At 46.0% G+C, this 21,649-nt stretch overlaps 1 protein-coding gene across 4 annotated transcripts; it reads left to right on the top strand.

Annotated features, from left to right (window-relative positions):
* Positions 1 to 1,334: 1,334 nt before the first annotated feature.
* EIF4E2 (eukaryotic translation initiation factor 4E family member 2) lies at positions 1,335 to 20,040 on the top strand. 4 transcript variants are annotated; one of them, XM_064720977.1, is made up of 8 exons: positions 1,335 to 1,535; positions 2,273 to 2,387; positions 3,514 to 3,648; positions 6,438 to 6,542; positions 9,329 to 9,481; positions 9,569 to 9,705; positions 17,065 to 17,143; positions 19,571 to 20,040. In XM_064720977.1, the coding sequence occupies exons 1-7, from the start codon at positions 1,516 to 1,518 to the stop codon at positions 17,108 to 17,110; spliced, it is 711 nt and encodes a 236-aa protein (XP_064577047.1). In that variant the 5' UTR covers positions 1,335 to 1,515; the 3' UTR covers positions 17,111 to 17,143; positions 19,571 to 20,040. The 4 variants fall into 4 exon arrangements, with proteins under 4 accessions (XP_064577047.1, XP_064577048.1, XP_064577046.1 ...); XM_064720975.1 differs by lacking the exon at positions 1,335 to 1,535 and adding an exon at positions 1,590 to 1,722; XM_064720978.1 differs by lacking the exon at positions 17,065 to 17,143 and having other exon boundaries at positions 1,350 to 1,535.
* Positions 20,041 to 21,649: the final 1,609 nt, after the last annotated feature.

Raw genomic sequence — 21,649 nt, 5'->3', positions numbered from 1 at the left:
TTGATCAGTGTGAAGCCTTCACTTCAGTGGGGTTTAGTGGTGTTCTTTTTTAAGTTTGATAACTGTAATTACTGCATTCTCTGGTGCTCTAAAATCAATCTTAAGGAGTGCCTAATAATTTCTAAATAAGCTATTAAGTAGGAGATAACACAGTGTGACCCTGTTTCTCACCTCATAATAATTACTTGGCACTTGCATTGGGCAATTTCAAGAGAGTGATTGATATCTGGGCAATTTAAGCCATTAGTTTTTGACTCTATGTAAAGGTTCTTTGTATGAGTAGGTCTCCATAGTGATTTGTGTAACACATTCTTTCTGAAATATTGTGGTAAACTGCTGGTCTTCAGAGCACACAGATCCCATTTAGGGATCCCTTTTGTTACCAACCAGGAAATCCTTTATGAGTTTTTGAACGATTTCTGCTACTATTTATTTCTAAATAATCTTCCATGTCTTCTAAGGTTATGAACACAGGTTTGAGCCCATAAGGCAACAGGATGGGAGGGCCAGTGGAAAGGATATTTAGCCTAGGACTTGGAGGGCAGGCCCTTTCCCTGTTCTGCCATTCTCCTGGGATTTCTGGGATATTGCTGAGACACCCATTGCAGCATGACATTACTGTGCTTTACAAGGATGAATACACCCACACACTATAGGACAGGGGATATGTAGTGCCTTATATATGCTGAATACCATTTTTTCATGTTCCTGATCGACAGACTGATGAGAGATATTAGTTGTTTAGCATAAGTAAGTTTTAAGTAGACTGCGTTACACCAAGTTATAATTGTGTGATTTAATATGGGGTTTTTGCTTTGCTTGCTTAGCATGAGTACCTGGGATTACATAGGCAATGATTTTTTTTTCACTCTTTCCACATCACAAATCGATAGAGAAATAGAAACTGTAGCACTCAGAATTCTATTTACTAACTCTGCCAGACAGCAGAAATTACTGGTCAGAGATTTGCAAAGTACTGTGAAAAGACTCCGTGCTCATGGAGTAATGTGGGAACAGATTCATGAAATGCAAGGAGATGCTGAAGGAAGGACTATAGCCCTTATCCTCTATGAAGTGTCCGTTATCACTTCAGGAGCTTGCAGGCTCTTTACTGGGACATTTTTCTCATTTTCTGTACAGGAAGAAATGAGCTATGGGGAGGGCGTCGAGCTGGGGTTCCCTGTCGCTACAGGAAGCAAGGTGGGAAAACCCTTTCAAGAGTAACTGAGTTCTCAAACTGTATTTACGAGAGTAAAATTAATTATGCGAATAATTTGTAACTCTGCGGCTCGCTCCCGGCGCCAGCCACGCCCCGCCCAAGATGGCGGCACGGCCCTGAGGGCTCTCCCGGCAGCGCGTTCCCTTCCCCGCCCGCCGTGCGCTCTGTTACGGCTCCGGGGAGAAACGCGGGAGGGTATGGCGGAGCCGCCGGAAGCGGCGGAAGAGTTCCGCGGGCGGACTCAGCAGGGCGGAAGTCGCTGAGGCGAACGGGGGTGGCGGCGGCAGCGAGCGACGATGAACAACAAATTCGACGCGTGAGTGTCACACCCGAGCCCCCCGGCCGGGCCCCGCTGCGGGGCCTGCACGGCCCCGAGCCCCGCCGGCGCCTCCCGCCGTTGCCCCGGCGCCGGGCGGGCCAGACGCGATGAGTCACGGGCTACGCACAGCCCCGTCCCTGCCGCCGGGGCCCGGCCCGGCCCCGAGGGGACGCGGCACCGGGAGGTGCGGGCGGTGGGTCGGTGGCAGGCCCGCACCGGGGAGTCGCGGGCCGCCCCGTAGCCACGCTTGTCTCTCGCCTTTTCCGGCCCTCGGCAGGGAATGGGGCGGGCGGAGAGACCTGTGGGGTGCTGGCTGCTGGCGCGGTGTCTGCTCGCCCCAAGCGCTGCCTCTGCAGTGCTGGGGGGCGTGGGGAGCGGGGCGGGCAAGAGTCAGCAGAGGTGCGGTGTCAGGGCTTCGTGTGGGCCCCCTGAATAGCAGGGAACACTAACAAGTAACTGGGGTTTCCTGTGGCAGATCAGTATCCAGCACAGACTACTTGAGTTTGTTCCAAAAAGCTGTTTCGTTGTTCACTTCGGCTTAAAAGTGCATGCCCAAGATGCCTGTGATGGGCATGAAAGCAGAAGTAGTTTTTACTCTGTGGGTTGTCAAGTGTAGATGTCCAAACTGTGGTGGTCCTTGTACCATGGAAGAGCTTTGGAGCAGAGAACTACCTGGGCTTGGTATGAACCTTCTCAGCTGTGTGATGGTTCTCTTTGTTATTTTTCTTTACCAGATTGAAAGATGATGATAGTGGAGACCATGACCAGAATGAGGAAAATAACACACAGAAAGACAGTGAGAAGGAAAAGAATGATCGTGAGAAACCACAGAGTACTACCAAGAGGAAGGTATGGTGCTGCCATCTCACTCCTCTGCCAGGGCATGGTGTGGCAGGGCTGGGAGTCAATCCTCAGTTCAGGGATAAGGAAAATAGATCTTGGAGGGCAGTGGTCTCAGTGCATTGTTACTGCTGCAGTGAAGACAGAGGGACTGTGTTTGATTTCAGTAATTGGCACTTTTGGAGGTCTCTCATCTGAGGGGTGAATGCTCCCTTCACTAACATAGCTGGTGCCCTGCCAGGCTTTGGAGTGGAAATGAGAAATGAGGCTTTATTTTCATCCAAAAACAAATTTGGAGGAGGACATGGGGAAAGGACTCCTGTCTGACAGGACAGCAGTGGCTTGAAGATGGTTTGGCAGGCAGTGTTTGTGACACTGTTGAAATAACCTTTAAGATGTGTCCCTGTGTGTAATGCAGCCTGGTGGAGAAGGCATAAGACATAAATCTCCCCTGGTTTGGTTTTTTTTTCATCTTGTTCAGGAAGAATCCTTGTTTAGGATGCCTTTCAGAAGTTCCATTACTTCTGTCTGAAGTAATGGAACCCTTGTAAACTTGCCATAGTCAAGAGGAAAGCAGAGATTTAAGCCCTGGTAACTCCTGTAACAATATCAAATAGTACAAGATAAAGGCTTTGATTGGGGTTTTCTCTGTAAGTTTTGACTGCTGGTTAATGAGCTCTCATTACCCTCTTTTGTGCTCATTAGGAGTATTTTCAATCAGAAATCAGTGTTTTGGAAATTGCAAAGTGATCACTGCCCACTGCTGGTGATGGGCTCTGCCAAAGCTGACATAACAAGTTCTTAGATTAATCTTCCCAGAGCACTGGGTGTTGGTTGCTTAAGGCAGTTGGTGTCACCAAAGAGTTTTAATTGCATTTGAATCATGATTCATTATAAGTGTGGTTTGTCCTTCCCAGAGGAGGAAAGTGTCTTTTTATTTTTTTCCTTAATTTAAAAAAGCTAAAGATCTCACATTTCCCTTTTTAGTTTGTCTTTTTTTTTTTTTCCTTTGAGACCGGCGCAGGACTAAAATAACTCAGTCACAATAACTTGAATGGTTGCTTTTCTATGCTGTAAATGCAATTTTGCCCTTTTGGAGGAGCATGCTGGGGTAACCAGGGCTCTGTGTTTGCAGGCTGTGGTGCCGGGGCCAGCCGAGCACCCCTTGCAGTACAATTACACCTTCTGGTACTCGCGGCGCACGCCCGGGCGGCCCACCAGCTCGCAGAGCTACGAGCAGAACATCAAACAGATCGGCACCTTCGCCTCCGTGAGTACCTGCTGGCCCCTGCTCTGGGAAAACAGGCCAAAATCAGGGAAAATTCGGGGAGCTGGAAAGAAAGTTAGGCTTAGTAGGCCCTGGGAAAATGTTAAAGGTAGGCCCGAGGAAATGTTAGGCCTTGTGTTTGCTAGATCATGTGAAAGTGCACCTGTGTAGTCAGGATATGATAAATGATATAATTGTTAGATGTGATTAGATATAATTATTGTTTAAAGAATCATGAGAGGCTATGTTAGGGGTTTGAGGGGGATCATCCATGCTTCATCCATGGAGAAATCCATGCTTGGATGAAATCAATGTATACAATAGAACAATGTAGGTTTAATAATTAATATGTAAGTTATATAATGATAGAATATAAAACATGTTCAGCTCGAAACCATGTCGGGGTCAGATTTGGGTCTGTGTACCCCTGACACCCAGAGCTCTTCAATAAAAGCACCTGCATATAATCATTCTGTAATTATGTGCTCCTGAACACTAACACTGTCCCTCACACAACCTGCTCCTCCTGGCCTGCTCCCTGTGTGCTGCCTCTGTCCTGGTGGCAGTGAGTGATTTGCAAGGCAAATGAGCTCTTGAATTTCAGCAAGAGATGTGTCTTCGGCACTTTTCCTCTGCCCTGTGGTAGACCTGTGTGCATGGTACTAGTTGGTATAGTAATAGAAAAAAAAAGAGCAGCCATGTAGTTAATTTATGGCTGGAGCAAGAGAAGGAACAGCTTTTCTGTTCCATTTCTGTGTTGTCCCTCACACACTTCTCTCCACCCATATTCCCAGCACAAAGACTGTGTTTGGAATAAGCATCTGGTATGCTGTATTTGCCAACAGCTGGTGGCCTGTTGTCTGTCTCTAAGTGATGGACAAGGTGCAGTTTGATGTTGCAGTCAAGTTCATTGGAAGGCAAATTGCTCTTCCTTTTTTCTTCCACTCTGTGGTTGCTTGTTCTGGAATAAACTTGAGCGTGTCCTGAACAGGCTGTGTTGGTTTTTGCATGGTGCTGGCAGAGTAAACCTGCCCTCAAGAGCCCAAGGTGTGTAAGCAAAGTGAGTCCCCATTACTGTTTTACAGGCCAGGAAGTCTGTTAGCTGTTTTCTTCCTTTTTCTTCTAAGTCTGGTGTTTGCCCAGTTTTTTCAGGGTCTCTTATAAATATTAATTTTGCCCACCAGTACGTATACTCTGTAATATGATGATTTATAAAAACAGCCCTTTATTCCTTCTAGAGGCTATATAAAAATATGGGTGTCTGAGAGCTGGGTTGTGTTACTGTATGCACACAGGATAAGGGTGGGAAGAAGAGCCTGTTGTTGTGGGTAGTTACTGCTCCTATTAGCCTCTGTGAGCAAGTACTTTCAGGTCAGGGGATGAAAAATGTGGCTGCCCCTTGATGTTGTGGCAATAACTTTTCAGTCTGATAAATCAGTGTAGACTTAGCATTGATTTTTAGCTCCTTAGAGGAAGAACATCTTGTTGAGAATTCTGTCTGCTCTTTGCTACAGAGAATTTGTTGCCGTGGTTGGCTACAGTTCTGTTAGGATGGAGAGAGATTGGCCAGCATATCTGATAATGTGTTTGAGACCAAATTCTGTTTAAGGAGATGGAAGAGCAAACTTCAGAAAGAATTGTCTAGCTGAGTCTGTGTTCAGATTTATTCCTGGCTTTTCAGTGGCAAACTCTAAAAGCTGTGAAATGTGCACCACTAGAGGGCACATTCCTTCACTGTGGGAGTGTGATTTCCCCACGGATGTTTGGACGTGCCTGACAAAAATAGATTGCTTCTGACCCCTCCTCAGTCTTGGTTCATAATTTTATTGGCTATAAAAGCAAATTCCAGCTTGGATGGCAGAGGTCACAGATTGGAGTGGAATTCCAAGTGCTGACCAAGTCATTAAGGTCTCTGATAAAGTGCTTGGGGTGATGTCTGCCCCCTCCAGCTGCACTGCTGGTCTGCTTAATAGCTATTGTCTTACTGAGTCGAGTCTTCTTAAAATATGGAAATTCCACTTCCACTGCCCTGTTTGGTTTTGAAGATCCATCCTCTCTCAAATCTTTTCTTACCCAGAGATTCTCAAAAGATAAATATAATACTTTTAAGAACTATAAAAAATAAATCCCTTGCCTTACAGTCAGATTGTCTCAAGCAGACACAGGGTGCCAGAATGGAACTGGTTGAAGTGAAGTGGTCCAAGTGTACCATGGCAGACTGTAAAAGGAAGTAAGAGATATTTAAATTAAAACTCTGAATAGTGCCTTCTGATCTTAAACTAACACCAGAATGTATATTTTGTCTTAAAATCTTCATACAGTAAAATTAAATTTAAAATAAAAGTCTTATTTGAAGGCTTCTGCAGTTTCCATGGTCACAGAGAGCAGTGGTTATGCTGGGTAAAGAGGCTTGGCTGTAGCTGATGCCTTTGACGCATACCCAGTGATTGAAAGTTTGGGCAGTAGGAGTTAAAAGAGATGTTTGGAACTGTTGTCCAGAGCTGCTGTTACCTTAGCACAGATTTCTTCAGACAAACACTGAGTGACTTTAGAGGCACCCATTGAATGTTTCAGGTGGTCACCTGGTAATGGAGCCAGTCAGAAACAGGCACCAGGCTCTGACACTACTGTTGCCTTTTGTGTTGCCTAATCAACACCCTGGTGACAGGGAGTAGAGCAGAAGAGGGGAAGGTAGCTCTGGAGATCTGGTGTAAAAATGGCAGCCTGTTTCTACAGAAATCCTGACTGTGACCAGTTTGAGCAGCCTCACTGTGTGGTTGGTGTTGTTGCAGGTGGAACAGTTCTGGCGGTTTTACAGTCACATGGTACGTCCTGGGGACCTGACAGGCCACAGTGACTTCCATCTTTTCAAAGAGGGCATCAAACCCATGTGGGAGGTGAGTTGGAGCTCTCATTTCTGCCTTGATATTTTCCTGCAATATTTTGGAAGGAACCTTCTACAGTAGAGGAACTCTTGTCATTAAGTGGCACTCCGTTAGATTTTCCCTGTGAGCTTGTCCTCAGAACTCTGTCCATGTAACCTGGCAGTCCTGCTGCCAGAGAGGGAAGATGGGGAAGTTGCTGCTGCACCCCCACAGAGGTTGCTGAACTGCCATTGCCAATGGAGGGGTACCCCTAGCTGCCTCCAGTGACAGCAGTGCAGGGCTTTCCTCTGGAAGGACTGGACCTCTCCAACAAAGCTTATAAAAACCAACCCTCCTTTTTCAGTCAAGGGGGTGCATATGGTTTAAAGCCTGCACACAAAGCTGGAGATGGAGAAACAACTTTGCCTTTTATTTACTATTAGCTTTTTTTGTTTGTTTTGTTTTGGTTCTGTTGTTTTGGTTTGGTTTTGTTCCAGGGCACTTTAGTTTGCTTCTATTTCTATCCAAATCTGTTAAAAGAAATTTTAAAAGAATCTTTGCCCAGCAAATAATTCTCCCAGTTCCTGGCCTGCTTCCAGCAATGACCAATAGCATTCACAATATGGGTATTTTATGTGTTTCTCTGAAGTACCTAATTATACTGCTTGGTCTTGAGAAATTTATATGTGACCCTCATTAGCAATTATTTTAAGCAAGGTATTTTATGGCCAGTTACTGCAAACACTATTTATATGAAATGTTTAACCCTCTTTGCACTTCTGGTGAGCGAGTTCCTCAGACAATGTGTCAACCAGAGACTCCCCAAGTTAATGGTACCAGAATTTCTATAAAGCATTTCCCAGTAGACGTTTTAAGATGGAGATGGAGAGATTCTTTAGTATTTTTACTTCTGGCCCTACTTCCTTCTTATATTTCTAGAAGAGGACCTGAGATCTCCCTTCTGGCCTTCCATTGCTGCATGCTTTGTAGGGCTTTTTTTATGCTTCTTTCTCTTCCAAACCAGTCCTTCATTACTGTCATTCTTGTAGGTACATATGTGCCTGTGTGTAGCTCTGATCTTTTTCTGCATCCATCTGTGCCTTTTCTGGCAAAGTCAGAAGCACTAAGCATAATAATCCCCGGTGATTTACTGGGCTGCAGATCATTATTATTCTGGTGAAGGAAAATCAAATGCTTGACTGAACCGAAGCTTGTTTAACCTGAAAGAAAACTAACAACAATCATAAAGCACATGATACAGCATCTGCCTCCCAATCACTGCTCTCTCTCTAGCTTTGAACCTGCTTAAGCCACCTTTGAGATATTTTTAGCAATATCACTCTCTTCTGATGCCCATTAGTCATTGTGGAAACTTTGAAGAGTTAAACCCAGCTCCCAGGCTGTGATGTTCACAACTTGGAAAGCAAGGGTAGTTAAGAGAAAGCAGTTTGTTTCTCACAGGATTCTGCCACATTCCTAGAACTTATGTTGATTTGGATGGCTCCTGTCATGCTTTGAGGTTTGTCTGGAGCTGACACCTTCCCCTTTCAGTCCAGCACATACCTGAAAAGTAAGAGTCAGGTGAATGCTGCTGTTATGCTGACACTTCCACGTTTCCTCAGGATTGCTTTGTTAGCACTTGCTGTCTCTGAGAGAGCAGACAAATGTTTAGTTTCATCTGAGCCCTAGAGAAGCTTTAAGGCTAAAATGAAATTAACTTTATTTCATTAAGATGGGTTGGGCTCCCTTGCCTGGCATCTTCAAGGTGTGTCCCAGCTTGGCAGAGGGGATTGCTGGGGATTTGGAGAGGGATGTCCTGTTTTGTGCAGTCCCCTCTGAGTCATTCTTTGTTCTCTTTTTCTGTCCTAGACCTGTCTTCCCTTACCCTTCCTAACTGCCACCTCTTTGACTTGTTCCTACCTCTCTGTCTTCAGCTTTGGATGGAATTTGTTCCCCTCTCACCTTGTAAGATTTCCCAGCTACAGTGTTGTACCAGAAAATGCCACAGTGTTCTGCACAGAGGAGGAGCTGCTCTTTGACATAGCTTTGTGTTCTGGGGAGCAGGGGAGGCTGGAGCAGTTCCCAGCTCTTTGTCAGCTTCAAGATACAGAATCACAATATTGAGGTGACAGACTGGGTGCTTAGCATTAATTTTTTCTTTTACTTTCTCCCCTCATTTTGGTTATTTCCCTGGGTCACTACAGGCTGGAGCAAACATTCAGCTGTATGATGTGTGATAATGTCAGAGAACAGGGTGATCCTTTCTGTGTTAGCACAACTTGTGAGCCCATTCTTGGAAATGTGGAAGGAAAATGTCTATCAAATTTTTGCTTGCTTTTAAAGTACTCTTTTGCAAACTCTTTACTGGCCTTCCATGCTCTATGATGTGGGGGTTCTCCTGTTTTACAGGGATCTTGTTTTACAGCAGAACTACAGAGACAGGGGATTAGACATATGGTGACTCTGTCTCAAGTTTAGGAGTAGTTTTAAAGTCCTTACCTCTGGATCTGTTTGTGCAAATTGGTAGGCTGGTTTTAGTCTTTGCTAGTGGGATCAAAACACCAGAACTCAAGTCATCAGGGCATAGAACTTGGTCTGGAAGGCTGAGGGCCGTTGTTTCAAGTACTTAGTATTCAAAGTAAGTGGTTTTCCTCTGTCTCTGCTTATATGGGGGAGAAGCAAAATAAAATGCTTTTGCTTGAAAACACCTTCCTTGCCCCACCTAATCAATATCTGCTCCTGTTTGTGGCTCTGCTGTCTTTTAGGTAGCAGAAAAATAGCTAGGAGAAAACAAATCAATTTATTTCCCCTCTTCCTAGGATGATGCCAACAAAAATGGTGGTAAATGGATTATCCGTCTGCGGAAGGGCTTAGCATCGCGGTGCTGGGAGAATCTTATTCTGGCCATGTTGGGAGAGCAGTTCATGGTGGGGGAAGAAATCTGTGGGGCTGTCGTCTCTGTCCGATTCCAGGTGAGTACTTTTGAGAGCTGTGCTTCCATGGGGCAGGGCTGCAGAAAGTGCCCTGTGCTCACCCCTCCCTCCCATGCTGTTCCACAGGAGGACATCATCTCCATATGGAACAAGACAGCCAGCGACCAGGCCACGACAGCCCGGATACGCGACACGTTACGAAGGGTGCTCAACCTACCTCCCAACACCATCATGGAATACAAAACCCACACCGACAGCATCAAGTACGTGTGCTGGCCAGGGGGGTGCTGCAGGGTGCATGTGTGCTCCAGCAGCTCGGAGCACGGCACGGGCCTCAGCAGAAGCGCTCGTCTGCGTTAGGGCTGCTCCTGCAAACTGAAGTGCAAACAGCAGCGCTTGTTGCCAGCGCGCTTTGAAAGCCAGATTTCTGTGTGGTTGTCGTGGGTGTTTGGTTCCATGAGCAAAACCTTTTTCTTTTTTAAATGTGTGATCCAGGGTTGTTTTAACAATCCACCCAGCCTGTCACTCGGGTGATGGGCAGCCCAGGGTGGGACTGTGGCTCGATGTATTCAAAGACAAGATTGCAGTGGGGGCAGTCGAGTAATTTGAATAAATAGAGATTCTGGGGAATAAAGTGCGGAAGCTAACAGGGATTTATAGTGCCATTAGACTTATAAATGGTCTTGGGAAAGTGCTGTGTGAATTTACAGTGCTGTACAAATGATTTCTAATCATAATAAACGTCATATATTAAGTCTTCCAGGCCCTGGTGACAGAGGCTCTTTAACAAGACTAGAAGATCATGGTACACAGAGAGCACAGCTGTATTTTTAAATAAATGTATTATAGCTTACCATATCAGGCCATTCAGGGTGACTTTTATTTCCCACAAAGTGAGGAAAAATTGCATATATAGATATTATTTAGAGGTGAGTAATATGTTTTTCTTTTTTTCTTGAGTGTACTGTAAACTAATAGGTCATAACTGATTAAACTATAAACTGATTAGGTGATATTGGTTAAATTAATACTTGAAAACGTGCACACAGAAAAAAAAGTGAAATGAGTAAGACACTGATGGGGCAGAGAGCTTTCTAATCTTGCTTGTAATGAAGGTGCAAGTATCTTTCATGACTTTCTTTTATCATGCTGGCTTGTTCCACATAATCATGCTGTCATCAGTCTGCTGTCAGACAGTTTGATGGGATCCATCCTGGTTCTGGCAGACAGCTGGCTTCCAATTTTGAGTGTGGGTCACTAGTAATTATACAGAAATCTCATTGAAACTGCCTGTAAGCATTTAGTGTTCCACGTGGCCCTCCCTCCTGTGTGCTTGGGGAAGAGAAGAGAAAGAGATTATTTTTTCTGTGATTTTGCCACGAATGTTTCTCGTGCTCCTTTTGCCAGGAGAGGGCACTATGGACTCTCTGTCCATGCAGGGAAATAGCAATGTGCTCATGTGGACACACAGCCGAGTATTTTACTCCTGTTCAGCAGCAGCAGCAGACTGCAGGCTGTGGTGATGTGGCTTTGTGGTGAGAGCAGGGAGGCGTTTGACTTTTCTCAGTCTCTGTAGTAAAAGCTGTGTGTGGAGCCAGCAGTCCTAAGCTGTGGTGGTGGTTCATGTAGCAAGTGTAAAATGGGAGTGGCATGGCTGTTCCCTTGTGAGCTATCACCACCAGCACTTCCTAGCACAGAGAATGCCTCTATAGCAGTGTTTGTTTTTGCTCTGGCAGGTGTAAGGCCTTGAGTGATGGTGCAGCCAGTGGTACACCAGTGTAACATGCTGTGCTTCCTGCCCTCTCTTCCTGCATAGCATCCGAGTTTCATTTTGTGCTGCTGACGTGTGGTGCAAAATGAGCTTGTCTGAGAATAACAGGTGTTGGAGGTATCAAGTTTAGTAGCTCAGATTACAGCTGGGAGCAATTCTTCAGTAGAGGCCAACTGGCTTGTCTCCCACTCATTCTTCTGTGGGTAGGAGGGTTAGTAGGAATTGCTTTGATGATGTCCCAGTCAGGTAGGTCTAAGCAATTAACCTTCTGCCATGCAGGGCATCATGAAAGTCCCTTTTTTCCCATTGCCTAGCTAAAGCTGCAGCAGTCTGATTGCAATGCTCTCCAGCATCTCCTTCCAAAGGCACTGGTGTAAATTCAGAGCAGAAGTGCTGTCAGTGGAGTTTCTGTGTAGTGAAGCACAGACCAGCTTCTTGTGCCTCTCTTGCCTGGTACCAGCAGGCAGCAAGGGGCAGCAGCTGCAGAGAGGTGATGGTGACTGCTTTGTGACAGAGAAGAGCAGGACAGCCCCAGCTTTCAGTCTGACTCTGCTTGGATAAGCTTCCTATCATTAAGGTTCTCTCACTAATAAAGAATCTCTTGTGTAACTAGTTCTATCCTCCATGAAGTCTGGCTCCTTTTCCTCACCCATCTATCAAGTCCTGTTGAAATACTGTCCGTCATGAATAAACTCCACTTATGCTGCACATGTACCATGTGATTTATGACTGGGGAGGGCTTTCTAGCCAGCACTCTATATTCACACTCTGGCTGTGTTTCATGAAAAGCTCTAATGGAAGAGCTGTGCTCTAGGCTTTGTCAGGGCTGCCTTTTGAGGGGGGCTCGTGGCATTTTTCATTTGTATGGGCTGCATCTCTCCACTAGAGCTCTGCTCATGTGCAGGGTTTGATTGGCATTGATTGTGCTTCAGGGAAGGGAGCATGCTTAGCAAGAAAAGAACAGGCATTTCTTAAAACCTTGCCTTTTAGGTAGTGAATTGACCTGGATTAGCTTTTGACACACTGTAAATGAATGCTTCTGTAGAAATTGCTAGCATGCCTCTCACTGTGGAACCTGAGCCCTGTGTTTCATGTTTTGTATATTCCTTTTGTGATGATGCATTTCATATTAAATCATTTCTAGACACCATTTTTCATGAGTTGTCAGCGAGGCTGCAGCCCCCTTTGTTTCAGAAAGTGGTGGTGCTGCCAAGCTGCATCTGAAAAGTACCTGTTGCGTCACAGCTATGCCAGGGAGCTGTTCTGCATTCTGTCCTTCCTGCTCTCTGTGGTGGGGCTTGTGCATTTAGCTAGATAAGCAGATCTTTCATTGCAATTTTCCTGTGTTTGTCCTTTCTCTAGCTCGTGATATTGACGAGCTGCCTAAATCCCAGCGAGTAGAAGGGTCAGCCTAGTCTGTATGAATTTCCAATCTTGCTAGGAAAGCTAGAACAATCTCTGCTAAATTCCAGGGGATTTATAGTACCTTAGGCACTACAGTGCTGAGCACCTGAAGAGAACATATGTGACGTTTTGTGGGCTACCTTGTTTCAGTAGCTGGAGAGAAATTGCTTCTCTTTGTTCCCTCAGAGGTGCACTGAGAGAGGAGTGCTCAGGTGCAGTGAACCACTTAATAGGTTCAGTTCATCAGTGTTGTTAACCTTGGAGGTGACAAGGTCCAGAAGTGACAGTGACTTATGGACAGTGGTACTTCCTGTGGCTTGGAATTAAGGGCAAAATACCCAACCTGTTTTGCTGCCGTAGCAAATGCACTTTTTTTGAAAGCAGAATGTTGCCAACCACAGCCTGGCCATGTCTCTGCTAAGCCACTGAAAATATTCAGGTATCTGCAGTTGGGAGAGGGATGGAGGGGAAGTGATCACTTCACATTTGACTTTGAGCATTGCAGCATGAAGTTCATGGCTGCCTTGCCCTGTCTGAGCTTATCAGCCTTTCTTTTCTGCACTGGTAACTGTGTGGTCAGTGACCATCTCCTTTCGTGAGAGCTCTCACCCACAACACTGTCCAGGAATCCCAGGCAAATTCAGCAACACTGCTTCCAGTGCCAGGAGGGGCAGAGCAGTGATCATCAGCAGGTTACCACTGAGCAGGCTGGTGAGGAAATGTTTTTGTTGCTGTGTGACGTTACAGATTGTCCTGTCAGCTCTAAAGCAAGGCTGCTTTTTCTGGAAACAAAGCTTTGCTTATTCCTAAGTGCCTGCTGCAGTGAGAGCTGAGCAGGGTATAAAACTATCCTTTCCTTTCAAAGTCACCAGTGATAACTAATGGGATGGCTCGAGTAAATGAGAAGAATAGTTGATCTTAATAGAGCTGGCACTGGGTTCATTTCACTGCAGGCAGCTGGAGGAAATGGCCTCAGACTATATTGTAGGTAGGAAGCAAGAGGATATCCTATGGAGGGAATAATGCACTATAAGAAGACTGCAGGGGTGAGGTTCTCAGGACAAAAAGAGAGGAATGGCAAAAAAATGAGTAATTAAGATGAGAAATCACTGTGGAAGTGACAGGCCTTGCACAAGAAGATCAGTGTTTACGAGACAAGTAAGCTGCTGGTAGGGTGCTTGTGAGGTCTCCCTTGTCACAGCAGAGTTCAGCTAATCCTGTAACTGTTGTGGTTTTAAAACACTGGTTTCCCTTCCCTGGTAGCCCTTTGCTTGCTAATTTCCAAAACCTTAGGAGAACTCCTCAGTGCTGCTGTTCTGCTTGTGTCACCTGTGTCTTTGACTGTGTCCTAAATGGGCTGGGCAGGGTTAACCTTGCCTAAAGAGAAATGGTGTGCAAAGGGGACCCTCACACATTGTCTGATGCCTGTCAGGGGAAGGCAGAGTGCCTTGGGTCTTGCCAGCTCTAGAGCTGCCTTGTTTCACCCTCATCCATTCAGGTCTGAGAGCAAGAATAAAATATAGAGGAGAGCAGTGAGGTTCCAGATCTGATAGCTGTCCTCTTCTCCTGAGTCTCTGCAATACTGGCTTCATTCATTTAGTGCTCCATTCTTCAGTCCCAGAAATGTTTCCAGGTGCTGAAAGTCTAAAAGCACTTTTATAGACCTGGTCTTTGAATTGGTGGATTCAGTGATTCTTTCTCCATCAACATGATATGTTTTACTCAGAAGTGTCTGTGACTTCGTGAAAGGCTTCCTTATTTTGGTGGCCTGTCTCTTACCAAAAAAGTGCCTGTAACCTGTTTATTTCATGGTTGGTTTTTTTTTCAAGGAGGTTCAGTTCGATTGTGTTTATTTAATTGTGTTATATTGCCTTTGCTCCAGGTACTGCCAGACAGGTGACAGAATTATTTCAGGCTAGAAGACTACTCTAGATGTTTTTTTTCAAGTTGTTAGTCACAAAGTTCTTGTCTGGCTGTGAACAAATCCCAGGGGAATCACCGAGGAAGAGGCTGTGCTGCTCTGGACACCTGCAGAGTGTAGTGAGTGGTCAGCGTGCTGGGAGGTTCCACTGGGCTGGCAAAAGAGACAGACCTTGGTGCCCTTTGTAAGGTACCCTAAGTGCACTCTGAGCTCTCTGGATCCTTTTTAGCTGGGGAAGGAGAAGGTAAGGAGCAGGGTTGCACAGGGAAATACTGGAGGCAAACTACTGGGACTTAACTGAGGGTGTTCACAGAAAACAGCTAGTGCTGCTTGCACAACAGTGATTTGGAAAGCCCCTTGAAGCAACTAATACTGCCCTTCCTCTTTTTAATGGAGTCTTCCTCTTTTTTTTCTTTTTTTCTTTTTTTTTTTTCTTTTTGGGGAGACAGTGGCTTCTTTTCTATTTTTTTCCCTTCCAATTTACTTGCCGGGGCTAAAGGGAGCTCTGTCTGGGTCCTGACCCTGGGCAGTGGGGAAGAAGGTGGGAAGTTTCAACAGTTGTGGGTCAGGAATGGGTGTGGAAGAACAGCACTGGCTGGCTTTGTTTAGCCTGCCAACGTTTCCATTTCCCATCTGTTCAATGGGAATAATCTAAGTGTTGGAGATCAATTCTCTGAGTATCTGATCGCTGTGCAGACAGTATGGCAATAAGGTACTAAAAATGTCTATACATAAAAATAACCTCTTAGACTCTCTGGCACTGTGCCTTTGGCATGTCACAGGTCATAAAGATTCTGCCAGATGAAATTAACTGGCAGCCTTGTTCAGTATGGAATGAGAGCAGTTTGCTCTCCTAGTGTAGTTTAGGTACATTAGGGCAGACACATCCTAGTGGATTTTTTCAGTCAAGTCAGCAGATAGTTGGAGTCATTAGTACTATAATACATATGAGGGTCTTGAATTAAAAATTCTTGGCTGGAAGAGCTTTTTCTCTCTGGGAGGACAGAGATGAAGGACTGTGCATGATGTTATTGGGATGTTGGAACAAGGAACTCCTTAGTGTGAAAGGGGTAATAAATTATCGATCATGTTGACAAGTAATCTGTCCTTGTGTTTCTTCTGCTGAGAAGTTAAAAGTTTGGGAGAACCATGAGAGAGGAAAGAGAGATGTGATTCAGGGTGATGGGAATGTGGTAGGGATACAAGGAAGGTTGGAGGGAAGACATGAAGGTGGAGACTCTTTGACAAGTCTGGAAATGTGCAAAGATTACCAGCAACTAAGAGGGCTTCAGATTCAGAGTTTCTAACTTTCTTCTGGAGTGAGGCTGTTGAACCCCTAGGTCTTTGTGTTTGTTTGGGCTATGACTGGCTAGGAAAGAGCATGTGACACCTGGGCTGCTTTTGCAAATTCCGTGTGGGAGCTTGACTCTGAGGCTCAGATAAGAGCCACATTGGTGGTCCAGTTCTGGCACAGGTGTTGACTAATACAGGGTTTCCATTTCTGGACTCTGCTATTGTGTTGCAGTGGCCTGATGAGGCAATGCACAAAGCAAAATGTGAAGTAGCTGAGAAGTACCAGAAGAAAAATCGAGCGGGTGGTCTGAGTTTATGATTGACCTGGGTTCTCTTTAAGGTCCCTCCAGCTCCATGGGACTCTGTGGCTTCAGAAAATGGCTTGGCATGTGCTGTAGGCACCAGTGCTGTTTTGCTGGGCACAGAGAACTATGAGGTTCTTTGATGTCTCTGATCCTAGAAGATAATAACCATGCTCACATTAACCTCAGCATGTTTTCCCTGAGAGGGTTTTCAGCATGCTGCCTTCATAAAACCGACAGCAATTTTTCAGTCTGCTGCCTTCATCCGTCAGGAACGTTCTCCACCAGGGAATGCAGTGTTGGACCTGTCCCTCTAACTTATCTAAAAACATTTTCATTTCAGAAAGTTGTGATGTTTTTACTGGGTCGTCATTAATAACGCAGGTTTAGAATGGGAAATGAGACTTCCTAATAACAATTGGATTCTGCTGCCTTATTAAAGAATTTCGTAAGAACTAAGCTGTCTGGCATTGAAAGAAGCCCCTTTTGGGGGGATTACCTGCATATGCAGTATGTGGCAAAGCATGAGGCCAGTGACTGGCTGAGTTTAACCAGCCAAGGAATGTGATAATCCTCCAGAAAGACGTAACATGGGCTATTTTATGAGCAATAGGAAATGGATATTCCATTTGTGCCTAGGAAGGTCATACCTGTCTCTGGGTATTAATGTGGCTTTATCACCAGCAGCCAGTGGGAACGCTTCATGTCTGTGCAGAACGCTAAAGCTGCCTTGTGCTGTCAGATGTTTGGCTGGATTTTAAGGATGCTTCTATCCACTAGGGCTATCAGAGAATATTGCCTTGCTCTCTGAAGACAAGTGCCTTTTAAACGTTATTGAATGTTTCTGCTCTCGTTAAAAGTTAAGAAGCCTTTGATCTGAAGTGCTATTTTTTGGTTTTATTTCATTTTTTTTTTCCCTCTGGCTTGCCAGGGCCTGGGAGGAGTTTCATGGCCTGGTGAACAGCAGTGGCCGCTGATCGAACGCTCCCCCTCCCTCTGTCACACCCAGGGTAGGGCCTCATCTTTCTTCCTATGTGACTCCATGGCATACCTCTCAGCTTCCAACCTTCTTCCCATGGGCTGGCATGTTCTCTTGTCTTATGGGCATGATGATGGGCCCATTCTGCTATTTGTTCTTTTCTAAAGGTCAAAATTACTTTTTTTTTTTTTTGACCAGACACCAGCATTTTCTGTTGAAGTGCTGTGTGCTATTTTGCTAATGTGTCCTTCCTGTGTATGAGGCACTTGTATCCCAGACCTGGTCCCAGGAGGCTGAGAGGTATGTCTTCAGCTTGGGTGTGTTGCCTAGGGTTGACTGTAAGCAGGTATGGAGTGGTTAATGAATCCTAAGCATATCCAGAGGGTGGACACTGCTAGAGGCACCTGGGGCCTGACACACAGCTCTTTAACAGTGGGCTGGAACAGAATAAATTAATTGGTCAATAAAAGCTTGTTCAGGAAGGACACCCAGTAGCTACTGTAGGTAGAAATAATAATGTTGTGAGTAATGAGACAACCACTCTCTACTGCTGGTAGTCAGCCAAGATGTGCAGAGAAGATAGCCAAGGTGAGCCCAGGGCTGCTGGGAGCCTCACACCCTGACAGCAGGCCCTTAAGAAAGGCCAGCAAGAGACCTGGCCATGAGAGTTGGGTTGATTGCAGCCAAGTGGGATCACTGGATTGCTGAGTGCCAGAGCAGAGGAATCTGCTGGGAGGAAGCAGCAGCATTGCTCAGTTCCCATAACTGGGCAGTGGAATGCAGCTGCTCCAAAACAGCTGAGCTCTGAGGGGCTGCTGGGGATCCCAAAACCTCCCTCAACAGCACTGGGCAAGCAGTGTTATCATACCTTCCTCTGAAGTCATGGGTGAAAATAATAACCTCTCTCTCCTCACAGGTTTGTTTTTTTGTGAGGATCAGTGTTTACAAAATACGACGCAAGCACTTGGTAGTGTTGTTATTGTTAGATGACATTCAGTGTCCTTCTGGAAGAGGAAACCAGCTCACTTAATGATATACCAGGCTCTGAAGGATACAGGGAAACAGTGGCAGAGTTCATTTAGCTCTCAGCTGTATTGGGTGGCCTGTGCTGAGCACAGATCAGCAGAGGGCCTGGGGCACCCCAGCAGAGGCAGAAGGAGGGAAAAAATAGGGAAAAATCTGTCCACTAAAGAGCTACCTAAAGAGTGCTGTCCTCCTGAGGTAGGTGGCACAGGTGAAAGTCCAGTATGGGATAGAAAGCCACACCACTGTTGCAAATTAACCAGAATCCAGTTAATGAATCCTGAATCACATTCCCAAATGCAGCCTAGCCTGCTTTTCTAGCAAGTGCAAAGGTGAGCCCCAGTCTTCTGCAGCATGGTTTTTGCTGTCAGGTCATAGCAGAGTAACTTTTTAAACTCTGAAAAGTGGTTTTTACTTCCTTCTGTTCTTCCAGTTCTCCAGCCCACCTCCTGGAGGTGTTCCAGCCTGTGCTGGTACTGCTGCCTTGCAGCTGCTGGCAGCACACAATGATAGCTCACGGGTTTGAGTAGAATTTCACAGTCCTGCACAGCACCTTGCTGCTGAAGTTGCTGCCTTTGCTCTTCAGCTATTTGATGTGGTATGTCCTGGGGCATCCCTAAATGTTTTGGCTTGGGCAACTTACAGCCCTGTCCTTGTTTATGGGAAGAGCTGCCAAACTTATCCTCTCAAAATAATTGTAATCCCCTGTTTTCAACACACTGCCTATTAATGTGGGAGTATGCTTTTCCTGTTGCTGCTGCTCACAGGCTGGCAGTAAGCAATAACAGATTTCTGTAACCTGCCCCATCTTCAGTTGCTGCAGTGCCATGAGACTGCGCTGAGGGAGGTTGTAGACCAGCACTCCTTCCTTGGTCAATAAGCCCCCGTGGCTGTACTCTGAGTGAGCAGAAGCTGCTGAAGAAACTCGTCTATTTAAACTTTAAAACACCCTTTTCAGATTAGATACTTTTAAGGTAGGAGAGATCAGAGAGCTAAACTTGTTGACAGTATGACTAAATAGGAGGGACAGAGGCAGGGGGAGGTTGGTCTGATAGTGTATTTGTGTTCCAAGAAGAATCCCCGAGATAAATGTTTGCTAAGGAAGAGACCTTGCAAGTTGTTTAAACAGCAGAATCCATCAGGGAAGTTTCCACATTCTATCATGTGCTTTGCTCACAGGAGATGACAATTTTTTCTTCTCATTGAATGGGGATGAACCAGGATCTCCCTCTGTTCCAAGGGTTCTGGAGTGACAGCTGACTTTTGTGAGAAGTCTGTAGTTAGGAAGATCTGCATGGGAGATTTAACAAGTGTTGATTTTGAGTGATGTACTGGGATGGCAACACTGGTGGCTGTAGTGGGGAGAATGAGGAGGTGCTGTGATCTGAAGGAATGCACATCTTTAACCACTTTTTTCCTTCCCTCTGTTTTCCAGGGATAATTCAAGCTTTCGAAACACAAAAATCACATTGTGAGAACAAGAGTTGGCACTAAGCTCCTCTCTCCGTGTTGAAAGCACTGAGAGTGGCCTCCAACCTCTGAAGGGACTCATGGGCCACTCTCGCACTCCTCCCTGGGGGAAGGATCCACCTGAAGCCCTCCAGCAGCAGCGGTGACAATAGAGGCCGGTTTTGTCTTACACAAACTTTTTTTTAGCAGCGGGGCGGGAGGCAGCCTTTCAATTAGCGGCGGGCCCTCGGGGCCGCATCTTGCAGCACTTTCCTGTCTTTCTCTACATGGCACGCAGGATCTCTGGGATTCTGCCCCAACATCAGAGCCTTCTGCTGAGGGATACCAGTATTATAAATCTCTCTGCAGCTGGGAGGAGCATCCCAGTTGAGAGTCAGCCCTGTGGTTTTCAAATGCCCCTTTTCAGTTCTGCCAATAAATTATTGGGTCTCTTTGTTTCTTTCAGTCTCTCATTTTTTGGCTTTGTCTGAAATTCAGTGTGGTGGTATTTCTCTAGGCTGCTTGCTTTATCTTTACCTCTTCTTTATGCTCCCAGGTTAGCAGTGCCTTGTACCCACCCCTTTTTGCTATGGAGAGGGATTTGAGCTTCCCTTAAACCAGGACAAAGACTTGTTTGGTGTTAGTTGCCTTCATTCTGTCTGTCTCAATAGAGAATTCAGGGCCAAGCCTGCTTCTTGTGTGCACTGGGGTTTTTAAGTCCCTGGCCACCTGGGAAACTGGGCCCCCAGTGGGTTTAGCAGAAGAGGGCGATGGCCCAGCCTGCTGCTCAGAGCTGCGTGACAGCTGTGACCAGAAGAGGGGCTGGGAGTGACCCCCTGTCCTCCGGGGTGAGCCTCAAATGATGGGCTGCTGCCTGGAAAGCCAGCATGGCTGCAATTTGGATGCCACGGAAACAATAGGAGCTAATTATTTCCTCTGATTCTGCTTGACTACAACACTAATTGTACTCATTAACAGCTCCAGCCTTTTCTCTTTTTCCTTGGGGAATCTCACAATTGCCTTTCATTTTTAATGGAGCCTTTGCCTTGGGCCCAGGAGGTGAGGCTGTGGCCAGTGATGGGGCACATCTCCTGCCCCGTGTGCTCTGTGCAGTCCCTCAGGAGAAGGGGCTGCTTGGGCCAATCTGCTCGTGACTGCAGAACCAGCAGCCCATGTCTGGGACAATTACCAGCCTTGGAGCCTGGGAGACATTCAGCCTCATGACTCCAATTGCAAATTCCTTGTCTTACTATTGAAGTCTAGATTGAAAGCAGCCAAGACTGGCAGAGAAAAGAGTTTAAAATATTCAGTCTTCTAAAGAGTTTGTGTTCTTCGTTGAGAGTGTCAGGCTGTGTCTAGGGACATTCCTTGCACTGACAGCAATGACTAAGTGCTCCCCATGGCCCGGCAGTTAGCACCTGGCTGGGCAGGGAGCAGGACTGTTCCCCAAGCTCTAGTGGCATGTCTCTCTGTGTTTCTTGAGACCCATGGTCCTGTTCCTGCTTTTGGCACTTGTCACCAGCTCTCAACCAAATGCTCTTTTCCAGACACGGTTTGTTTTCCCTGCTGCGGGCAGGTACTACTATGGCTGCTACTTAAGATTCCTTTTAAATACAACTCTCCCCTGCTGCTCTCCAGTATTTGTTAGGGGGGATTTAACTGTAATTGCATTTTGGCAATCTAAGCAAAAATAGCCTTACAAGGCAGGGCTGAAATATTAGCTGCAGGTTCCTTTTATTCTCAGCACATTTAGCTTTTTGCAGATGACATCACTTAGCGCTTTATCCTGTTGTTGTGCCCAGCTGTGCGTCATGTCCACCTCTGTTATTTCATGTTCTCGCCCACTTCTCACCTCTGATGCCCCTTGTCTAAGCTGGTGCTGATGAGTGCAGGCTTGCTATTAAATCTGAAAATGCTGTGGTCCTGCTGTGCTCGCCCTCAAATGCGCTTTGTGAGTGAGCTGTGGAAGAGCCCTTCCCAGGGAGGCTGTTCCTCTCCTCCCACTGCCCCCGTGGTTGAGATTTAGAGGAACTCAGCAGAGGTTCCTCTTGCTCAGCCTTGAAGA

Source organism: Zonotrichia leucophrys, chromosome 9, assembly GCF_028769735.1.
Source record: "Zonotrichia leucophrys gambelii isolate GWCS_2022_RI chromosome 9, RI_Zleu_2.0, whole genome shotgun sequence".
Classification (NCBI taxonomy): Eukaryota; Metazoa; Chordata; class Aves; order Passeriformes; family Passerellidae; genus Zonotrichia; species Zonotrichia leucophrys.
Note: the sequence above shows the minus strand (reverse complement) of the source record. Positions and strands in the feature narration are given on the sequence as shown.

Excerpts from the sequence above, each read along its gene's own strand:
- EIF4E2 (XM_064720975.1), top strand. The coding sequence starts at position 1,646 with ATGAGTCACGGGCTACGCACAGCCCCGTCCCTGCCGCCGGGGCCCGGC. Across the intron at positions 1,723-2,272 it reads AGGGGACGCGGCACCGGGAG|ATTGAAAGATGATGATAGTG; the intron begins GTGCGGGCGGTG and ends TTTCTTTACCAG. Across the intron at positions 6,543-9,328 it reads GCATCAAACCCATGTGGGAG|GATGATGCCAACAAAAATGG; the intron begins GTGAGTTGGAGC and ends CCCTCTTCCTAG.